We start from the raw sequence: 11,224 nt of genomic DNA, 5'->3' as shown, positions 1-11,224 counted from the left end.
GTCTGGCCAGTGTGGGCGGGGGTCTGGCCATTGGTGATGAAGGTCTGGCCAGTGTTGATGGGGGTTTGGCCAGTGTAGGTGGGGGTCTGGCTAGTGTTGGTGGGGGTCTGACCAGCGTTGGTGGGGGTCTGGCCAGTGTTGGTAGGGGTCTGACCAGTGTTGGTGGGGGTCTGGCCAGTGTTGGAGGGGGTCTAGCCAGTGTTGGTAAGGGTCTTGCCATTGTTGGTGGGGGTCTAGCCAGTGTTGGTGGGGGTCAGGCTAGTGTGGGTGGGGGTCTGGCCAGAGTTGGTGGGGGTCTGGCCAATGTTGGTGGGGGTCTTGCCAGTGTTGGTGGGGGTCTGGCCAGTGTTGGTGGGGGTATGGCTATTGTTGGTGGGGTTCTGGCCAGTGTTGGTGTGGGTCTGGCCAGTGTTGTTGGGGGTCTGCCCAGTGTCGGTGGGCGTGTGGCCAGTGTTGGTGGAGGTCTGGCCAGTGTTGGTGGGGGTGAGACCAGTGTTGGTGGGGGTGTGGCCAGTGTTGGTAGGGTTGTGGCCAGTGTTGGTGGGGGTATGGCCAGTGTTGGTGAGGGGCTGGCCAGTGTTGGTAGGGGTGTGGCTAGAGTTGGTGGGAGTGTGGCCAGTGTTGGTGGGGGTGTTTACGCACTTGGCCGCCAGGAAACTGTAATAATTAGCATCTATTGTACACAATCTTGTGTAAAGGAATTGTATAGAACATTGTCTAACAAGATTGTATATTTAAACAAATTATAATTGTCTTGTCAGTCTCTCGGTGTATTATGAGCCTGTTGTATTATGAGAATGTTGTATTATGAGAATGTTGTATTATGAGAATGTTGTATTATGAACCTGTTGTATTATGAGAATGTTGTATTATGACTGTTGTATTATGAGCCTGTTGTATTATGAGCCTGTTGTATTATGAGACCATTGTATTATGAGACTGTTGTATTATGAGACTGTTGTATTATGAACCTGTTGTATTATGAGACTGTTGTATTATGAGACCATTGTATTATGAGACTGTTGTATTATGAGACTGTTGTATTATGAGCCAGTTGTATTATGAATGTTGTATTATGAGCCTGTTGTATTAAGAGACTGTTGTATTATGACTGTTGTATTATGAGACTGTAGTATTATGAGACCATTGTATTATGAGACTGTTGTATTATGAGCCTGTTGTATTATGAGACCATTGTATTAAGAGACTGTTGTATTATGACTGTTGTATTAAGAGACTGTTGTATTATGAGCCTGTTGTATTATGAGACCGTTGTATTATGAGACTTAGATTATGAGCCTGTTGTATTAAGAGACTTTTGTATTATGAGACTGTTGTATTATGAGACCGTTGTATTATGAGACCGTTGTATTATGAGACTGTTGTATTATGAGCCTGTTGTATTATGAGACTGTTGTATTTTGAGACTATTGTATTATGAGACTTGTATTAAGAGACTGTTGTATTATGAGACTGTTGCATTATGAGCCTGTTGCATTATGAGACTATTGTATTATGAGACTTGTATTAAGAGACTGTTGTATTATGAGCCTGTTGCATTATGAGCCTGTTGCATTATGAGACTATTGTATTATGAGACTGTTGTATTATGAGACTGTTGTATTATGAGACTTGTATTAAGAGACTGTTGTATTATGAGACTGTTGTATTATGAGACTGTTGTATTATGAGACTTGTATTAAGAGACTGTTGTATTATGAGACTGTTGCATTATGAGCCTGTTGTATTATGAGACTGTTGTATTATGAGCATGTTGTATTATGAGATGGTTGTATTATGAGACTGTTGTATTATAAGCCTGTTGGATTATGAGACTGTTGTATTATGAGACCGTTGTATTATAAGACCGTTGTATTATGAGACCGTTGTATTATGAGCTTGTTTTATTATGAGCCTGGGTGTATTATGAGCCGGGTGTATTATAAGCCTGTTGAATTATGAACCTGGGTGTATAATGAGCCTGGGTGTATTATGGGCCAGGGTGTATTATGAGCCAGGGTGTATTATTAGCCAGGGTGTATTATGAGCCTGAGTGTATAATGAGCCTAGGTGTATTATGAGCCTGGGTGTATTATGATCCTGGGTGTATTATGAGTCAGGGTATATTATGAGCCTGGTTGTATTATGATCCTGGGGTGTATTATGAGCCTGTTGTATTATGAGCCTGGGTGTATTATGAGCCTGGGTGTATTATGAGGCTGTTGTATTATGAGACCATTGTATTATGAGCCTGTTGTATTATGAACCTGGGTATATTATGAGCCTGTTGTATTATGAGACCATTGTATTATGAGCCTGTTGTATTATGAGCCTGGGTGTATTGTGAGCCAGGGTGTATTATGAGCCTGGGTGTATTAAAAGCCTGGGTGTATTATGAGCCTGGGTGTATTATGAGCCTGTTGTATTATGAGCCTGTTGTATTATGAGCCTGGGTGTATTATGAGCCTGGGTGTATTATGAGCCTGGGTGTATTATGAGCCTGTTGTATTATGAGCCTGGGTTTATTATGAGCCCGGGTGTATTATGAGCCTGGGTTTATTATGAGCCCGGGTGTATTATGAGCCTGGGTGTATTATGAGCCTGTTGTATTATGAGCCTGGGTGTATTATGAGCCTGTTGTGTTATGAGCCTGGGTGTATTATGAGCCTGGGTGTATTATGAGCCTGGGTGCATTATGAATCTGGGTGTATTATGAGCCTGTTGTATTATGAGCCTGGGTGTATTATGAGCCTGGTTGTATTATGAGCCTGGGTGTATTATGAGCCTGGGTGTATTATGAACCCGGGTGTATTAAAAGCCTGTTGTGTTATGAGGCTGGGTGTATTATGAGCCTGGGTGTATTATGAGCCTGGGTGTATTATGAGCCTGGGTGTATTATGAGCCTGTTGTATTAAGAGCCTGGGTGTATTATGAGCCAGGGTGTATTATGAGCCTGGATGCATTATGAGCCTGGGTGTATGATGAGACTTGGTGTATTATGAGCCTGTTGTATTATGAGCCTGGGTGTATTAAGAGACTGTTGTATTATGAGCCGGGTGTATTATGAGCCTGTTGTATTAAGAGCCTGGGTGTATTATGAGCCTGGTGTATTATGAGCCTGTTGTATTATGAGCCTGGGTGTATTATGAGACTTGGTGTATTATGAGCCTGTTGTATTATGAGCCTGGGTGTATTAAGAGACTGTTATATTATGAGCCGGGTGTATTATGAGACTGTTGTATTATGAGCCTGGGTGTATTATGAGCCTGTTGTATTATGAGCCTGGGTGTATTAAGAGACTGTTGTATTATGAGCTTGGGAGTATTATGAGTCCGGGTGTATTATGAGCCTGGGTGTATTATGAGCCTGAGTGTATTATGATCCTGGGTGTATTATGAGTCTGGGTGTATTATGAGACTGTTGTATTATGAGCATGGGTGTATTATGAGCCTGGGTGTATTATGAGACTGTTGTATTATGAGCCTGGGTGTATTTTGAGCCTGGGTGTATAAAGAGACTGTTGTATTATGAGCCTGGGTGTATTATGTGCCTGGGTGTATTATGAGCCTGTTGTATTATGTGCCTGGGTGTATAAAGAGACTGTTGTATCATGAGCCTGGGTGTATTATAACACAGGTCCGCCATCACGCTGGGAGTGATGTCCTTGTCTCCCTTCTTTACAGTCTCCGTGGTGTAGTTGTAAGACACTCGCCTGGCGTTCCGCGAGCGCTATGTCATGGGTTCGTATCCTGGCCGGGGAGGATTTACTGGGCGCAATTCCTTAACTGTGGCCTCTGTTTAACGCAACAGTAAAATGTGTACTTGGATGAAAAAACGATTCTTCGCGGCAGGGGATCGTATTCCAGGGACCTGCCCGAAACGCTACGCGTACTAGTGGCTGTACAAAAATGTAACAACTCTTGTATATATCTCAAAAAAAAAAAAAAAAATCAACATGCGTGCTAAAACGCAGTTCGACGCATTTACAGAAAACGGATTCTTCCCACCTGTGTGAGAATGGGATTATTCCCAGACTAAAGTAGAAGATGATGAGCCATATAAGCCGGCGGAGCTGGGAGGAGGAGGCCGTCGGCAGGCTGTTGACGGGGGAGCTGTTGCTGCCTCTCAGGGTTATGGGGGTGATAATGAGGCCCACCACACTGTTCACCACCTGTTAATGGTGGCAGGGTACGTGGCCCACCACACTGTTCACCACCTGTTAATGGTGGCAGAGTACACGGCCCTCACTTACTGTTGCACCCGCCCTCACTTACTGTTGCCCCAGCCCTCACTTACTGTTGCACCAGCCCTCACTGTTGCACCAGCCCTCACTTACTGTTGCACCACCCCTCACAAACTGTTGCACCAACCCCCACTTACTGTTGCCCCAGCCCTCACTTACTGTTGCACCAGCCCTCACTTACTGTTGCACCAGCCCTCACAAACTGTTGTACCAGCTCTCACTTACTGTTGCACCAGCCCTCACTTACTGATGCCCCAGCCCTCACTTACTGTTGCACCAGCCCTCACTTACTGTTGCACCAGCCCTCACAAACTGTTGTACCAGCTCACACTTACTGTTGCACCAGCCCTCACTTACTGATGCCCCAGCCCTCACTTACTGTTGCACCAGCCCTCACTGTTGCACCAGTCCTCACTTACTGTTGCACCAGCCCTCACTTACTGTTGCCCCAGCCCTCACTGTTGCTCCAGCCCTCACTTACTGTTGCACCAGCCCTCACTTACTGTTACACCAGCCCTCACTTACTGTTGCACCAGCCCTCACTTACTGTTGCACCAGCCCTCACTGTTGCACCAGCCCTCACTTACTGTTGCACCAGCCCTCACTTACTGTTGCCCCAGCCCTCACTGTTGCACCAGCCCTCACTTACTGTTGCACCAGCCCTCACTTACTGTTACACCAGCCCTCACTTACTGTTGCACCAGCCCTCACTTACTGTTGCACCAGCCCTCACTTACTGTTGCCGCAGCCCTCACTGTTGCTCCAGCCCTCACTTACTGTTGCCCTAACCCTCACTTACTGTTGCACCATCCGTCACTTACTGTTGCACCAGCCCTCACTTACTGTTGCACCAGCCCTCACTTACTGTTGCACCAGCCCTCACTTACTGTTGCTCCAGCCCTCACTTACTGTTGCACCAGCCCTCACTTACTGTTGCACCAGCCCTCACTTACTGTTGCCCAAGCCCTCACTGTTGCACCAGCCCTCACTGTTGCACCAGCCCTTACTTACTGTTGCCCCAGCCCTCACTCACTGTTGCCTCAGCTCTCACTGTTGCACCAGCCCTCACTGTTGCACCAGCCCTCACTTACTGTTGCCCCAGCCCTTACTTACTGTTGCCCCAGCCCTCACTCACTATTGCCTCAGCCCTCACTGTTGCACCAGCCCTCACTGTTGCCCCAGCCCTCACTGTTGCACCAGCCCTCACTTACTGTTGCACCAGCCCTCACTGTTGCACCAGCCCTCACTGTTGCACCAGCCCTCACTTTTGCCCCAGCCCTCACTTACTGTTGCACCAGCCCTCACTTACTGTTGCACCAGCCCTCACCTACTGTTGCACCAGCCATCACTGTTGCCCCAGACCTCACTTACTGTTGCACCAGCCCTCACTTACTGTTGCCCCAGCCCTCACTTACTGTTGCACCAGCCCTCACTTACTGTTGCACCAGCCCTCACGTACTGTTGCACCAGCCCTCACTTACTGTTGCCTCAGCCCTCACTTACTGTTGCACCAGCCCTCACTTACTGTTGCACCAGCCCTCACTGTTGCACCAGCCCTAACTTACTGTTGCCCCAGCCCTCACTCACTTTTGCACCAGCCCTCACTTACTGTTGCACCAGCCCTCACTTACTGTTGCACCAGCACTCACTGTTGCCCCAGCCCTAACTTACTGTTGCCCCAGCCCTCACTTACTGTTGCACCAGCCCTCACTTACTGTTGCACCAGCCCTCACTTACTGTTGCCCCAGCCCTCACTCACTTTTGCACCAGCCCTCACTTACTGTTGCACCAGCCCTCACTTACTGTTGCACCAGCACTCACTGTTGCCCCAGCCCTAACTTACTGTTGCCCCAGCCCTCACTTACTGTTTCACCACCCCTCACTTACTGTTGTCCCAGCCCTCACTTACTGTTGCACCAGCCCTCACTTACTGTTGCACCAGCCCTCACTTACTGTTGCACCAGCCCTCACTTACTGTTACACCAGCCCTCACTGTTGCCCCAGCCCTCACTTACTGTTGCCCCAGCCCTCACTTACTGTTGCACCAGCCCTCACTTACTGTTGCACCAGCCCTCACTTACTGTTGCACCAGCCCTCACTGTTGCACCAGCCCTCACTTACTGTTGCACCGGCCCTCACTGTTGCCCCAGCCCTCACTTACTGTTGCACCAGCCCTCACCCACTGTTGCACCAGCCCTCACTGTTGCCCCAGCCCTCACTTACTGTTGCACCAGCCCTCACTTACTGTTGCACCAGCCCTCACTTACTGTTGCCCAAGCCCTCACTGTTGCACCAGCCCTCACTTACTGTTGCACCAGCCCTCACTGTTGCACCAGCCCTCACTTACTGTTGCACCAGCCCTCACTTACTGTTGCACCAGCCCTCACTGTTGTACCAGCCCTCACTTACTGTTGCACCAGCCCTCACTTACTGTTGCACCAGCCCTCACTTACTGTTGCCCAGCCCTCACTTACTGTTGCACCAGCCCTTGTAACGGGGGGTGGGGGAAATAGCTCTATCTTGTCCATTATTCCACCCCCCAGTTAACTAACGAGGCCGGGGGAAACAGCTCTCTCTAGTCCGTTATCCCGTCCTCAGTTAGCTAACTATTCTAGAGCACTCCCAGAGTTCCTAAGGCAACCTCTCTCGTTCAACACCTTGTAACCTAGGTATTTGACTACCTAGGTGCTAAGACTACAAGGCGCCGTAACTGGATCAGCTACCCGGAACTCTAGAGAGAACTCTAGAATACAGAATCATTGCCACAAACGTATAAGAGGAAACGAAAGGAAAGAAATGAATAGTGAAGTAATTAGTGAGGGTTTGGGGTGAGAGGGAGAGAGGTGGGAGGAGCGAGGAGGGTCATTAGTTGAAAGTGAGAGTTTAGAGAGGGGTGGAGGGAGAGGTGTAGATAGGTAGAAGGAGAAGAGTAGATAGTAGAAGTAGAAGAGTAGATAGTAGAAGACGAACTGCTGCCACCATCCATTCATGATCATTACATACAAGACAAGGAATGGAACGTGTCTGTATCACAATATTCACCAAAGATGTCATCAAGAGATCATTATTAGTATGGTCCCATCTTTATCATGTACTCATTCTAAACCATGAAACCAGTAACCACAGAGGCTTTCTCACCTAAACTCAAAATCTCTAGGGAACAAAATAAAGTCCATTTAAATAATAAATTCAACAATTATATTTTCCATGATAAGTATCATAACTTAAGCACTCCAATTAACATGTTAAAGATTAATATTCAAAGTGAGTCATCCTCCAAGAATCTGAGAACCCTACAACTGACTGCCCCTGATCATCACACAACACCTGTAAAACACGACCAAGTCACCTTAATGCTCAACTCACCAAGTGTGTGCCTATAGCTGGATAGAGAGGGAGGGGGGGGTCTGTAGTTGACGGAGACTCCCGCCCTGCCGGCCGAAAGCCTCCCTGCTAGGGCTGTCTTCTCTGCTCTGCTGACTGCCGTTCTTCTCTGTCTGTTAATGCTCTCGAATCGATATTTCTCCGAGTATTTATTGGGGAACCTAGTAGCTAACTCCGCCCACAAGTAGATAGCCTCCAGCACTCTACCAAGCCACTCCTTAAACGTCGGCCTGTTTGAAGGCTACCAGGCTACAATTATCAGATTATCAGAAGCAAGGTGAAATTCGCATGAGCTGACCTTAGGTCACTTGGGGTCATTAACGCTTAGAGGTGTGAGTTCTCCGGCAGACAACTGGCGCCTTCCCAAATCCCTGTCTCTGACTCATATTCTATATATATTTTAAATAAACTAAACCAAACACCTTACAGTGTTACACCCTCACTTACTGTTGCCCCAGCCCTCACTTACTGTTGCCCCAGCCCTCACTTACTGTTGCACCAGCCCTCACTTACTGTTGCCTCAACCCTCACTTACTGTTGCCCCAGCCCTCACTGTTGCACCACCCCTCACTTACTGTTGCACCAACCCTCACTTACTGTTGCACCAGCCCTCACTTACAGTTGCCCCAGTCCTCACTTACTGTTGCCCCAGCCCTCACTTACTGTTGCCCCAGCCCTCACTTACTGTTGCCCCAGCCCTCACTTACTGTTGCACCATCCCTCACTTACTGTTGCACCAGCCCTCACTTACTGTTGCTCTAGCCCTCACTTACTGTTGCACCAGCCCTCACTTACTGTTGCACCAGCCCTCACATACTGTTGCACCAGCCCTCACTTACTGTTGCACCAGCCCTCACTTACTGTTGCCCCAGCCCTCACTTACTGTTGCACCAGCCCTCACTTACTGTTGCACCAGCCCTCACTTACTGTTCCACCAGCACTCACTTACTGTTGCCCCAGCCCTCACTGTTGCACCAGCCCTCAGTGTTGCACCAGCCCTCACTTACTGTTGCTCCAGCCCTCACTTACTGTTGCACCAGCCCTCACTGTGGCTCCAGCCCTCACTTACTGTTGCACCAGTCCTCACTTACTGTTGCACCAGAACTCACTTACTGTTGCCCTAGCCCTTACTTACTGTTGCACCAGCCCTCAGTTACTGTTGCACCAGCCCTCACCGTTGCCCCAGCCCTCACTTACTGTTGCCCCAACCCTCACTTACTGTTGCCCCAGCCCTCACTGTTGCTCCAGACCTCACTTACTGTTGCCCCAGCCCTCACTTACTGTTGCACCAGCCCTCACTTACTGTTGCACCAGCCCTCACTTACTGTTGCACCAGCCCTCACTTACTGTTGCCCAGCCCTCACTTACTGTTGCACCAGCCCTCACTTACTGTTGCACCAGCCCTCACTTACTGTTGCACCAGCCCTCACTTACTGTTGCACCAGCCCTCACTTACTGTTGCACCACCCCTCACTTACTGTTGCCCCAGCCCTCACTGTTGCCCCAGCTCTCACTGTTGCCCCAGCCCTCACTTACTGTTGCTCCAGCCCTCACTTACTGTTGCACCAGCCGTCACTTACTGTTGCACCAGCCCTCACCTTCTGTTGCACCAGCCCTCACTTACTGTTGCACCAGCCCTCTCTTACTGTTGCACCAGCCCTCATTTACTGTTGCACCAGCCCTCACTTACTGTTGCACCAGCCCTCACTTACAGTGGCACCAGTCCTCACTTACTGTTGCCCCAGCCCTCACTGTTGCCCCAGCCCTCACTGTTGCCCCAGCTCTCACTGTTGCCCCAGCCCTCACTCACTGTTGCTTCAGCCCTCACTTACTGTTGCACCAGCCCTCACTTACTGTTGCCCCAGCCCTCACTGTTGCTCCAGCCCTCACTTGCTGTTGCACCAGCCCTCACTAACTGTTGCACCAGCCCTCACTTACTGTTGCCGCAGCCCTCACTGTTGCTCCAGCCCTCACTTACTGTTGCCCCAACCCTCACTTACTGTTGCACCATCCGTCACTTACTGTTGCACCAGCCCTCACTTACTGTTGCACCAGCCCTCACTTACTGTTGCCCCAGCCCTCACTTACTGTTGCTCCAGCCCTCACTTACTGTTGCACCAGCCCTCACTTACTGTTGCACCAGCCCTCACTTACTGTTGCCCAAGCCCTCACTGTTGCACCAGCCCTCACTTACTGTTGCCCCAGCCCTTACTTACTGTTGCCCCAGCCCTCACTCACTATTGCCTCAGCCCTCACTGTTGCACCAGCCCTCACTGTTGCCCCAGCCCTCACTGTTGCACCAGCCCTCACTTACTGTTGCACCAGCCCTCACTGTTGCACCAGCCCTCACTGTTGCACCAGCCCTCACTTTTGCCCCAGCCCTCACTTACTGTTGCACCAGCCCTCACTTACTGTTGCACCAGCCCTCACCTACTGTTGCACCAGCCATCACTGTTGCCCCAGACCTCACTTACTGTTGCACCAGCCCTCACTTACTGTTGCCCCAGCCCTCACTTACTGTTGCACCAGCCCTCACTTACTGTTGCACCAGCCCTCACTTACTGTTGCACCAGCCCTCACTTACTGTTGCCTCAGCCCTCACTTACTGTTGCACCAGCCCTCACTTACTGTTGCACCAGCCCTCACTGTTGCACCAGCCCTAACTTACTGTTGCCCCAGCCCTCACTCACTTTTGCACCAGCCCTCACTTACTGTTGCACCAGCCCTCACTTACTGTTGCACCAGCACTCACTGTTGCCCCAGCCCTAACTTACTGTTGCCCCAGCCCTCACTTACTGTTGCACCAGCCCTCACTTACTGTTGCACCAGCCCTCACTTACTGTTGCCCCAGCCCTCACTCACTTTTGCACCAGCCCTCACTTACTGTTGCACCAGCCCTCACTTACAGTTGCACCAGCACTCACTGTTGCCCCAGCCCTAACTTACTGTTGCCCCAGCCCTCACTTACTGTTTCACCACCCCTCACTTACTGTTGTCCCAGCCCTCACTTACTGTTGCACCAGCCCTCACTTACTGTTGCACCAGCCCTCACTTACTGTTGCACCAGCCCTCACTTACTGTTGCACCAGCCCTCACTGTTGCCCCAGCCCTCACTTACTGTTGCCCCAGCCCTCACTTACTGTTGCACCAGCCCTCACTTACTGTTGCACCAGCCCTCACTTACTGTTGCACCAGCCCTCACTGTTGCACCAGCCCTCACTTACTGTTGCACCGGCCCTCACTGTTGCCCCAGCCCTCACCCACTATTGCACCAGCCCTCACCCACTGTTGCACCAGCCCTCACTGTTGCCCCAGCCCTCACTGTTGCCCCAGCCCTCACTTACTGTTGCACCAGCCCTCACTTACTGTTGCACCAGCCCTCACTTACTGTTGCCCAAGCCCTCACTGTTGCACCAGCCCTCACTTACTGTTGCACCAGCCCTCACTTACTGTTGCACCAGCCCTCACTGTTGTACCAGCCCTCACTTACTGTTGCACCAGCCCTCACTTACTGTTGCACCAGCCCTCACTTACTGTTGCCCAGCCCTCACTTACTGTTGCACCAGCCCTTGTAACGGGGGGTGGGGGAAATAGCTC

At 50.1% G+C, this 11,224-nt stretch overlaps 1 protein-coding gene across 1 annotated transcript in view; it reads right to left on the bottom strand.

Moving 5' to 3' along the window:
• Nucleotides 1-233: 233 nt before the first annotated feature.
• Nucleotides 234-11,224, bottom strand: part of LOC138370470 (putative surface protein bspA-like) — a 69,497-nt gene continuing 58,506 nt past the window's right edge. Inside the window, exon 2 of the mRNA XM_069334838.1 lies at nt 234-657. Coding sequence (XP_069190939.1) covers nt 234-657 — 424 coding nt within the window. The remainder of the gene's footprint in view (nt 658-11,224) is intronic.

The sequence above is a fragment of the Procambarus clarkii genome, chromosome 32, assembly GCF_040958095.1.
Source record: "Procambarus clarkii isolate CNS0578487 chromosome 32, FALCON_Pclarkii_2.0, whole genome shotgun sequence".
Lineage (NCBI taxonomy): Eukaryota > Metazoa > Arthropoda > Malacostraca > Decapoda > Cambaridae > Procambarus > Procambarus clarkii.
The sequence above is the reverse complement of the archived record's forward strand: the minus strand, read 5'-3'. Positions and strand labels throughout refer to the sequence as shown.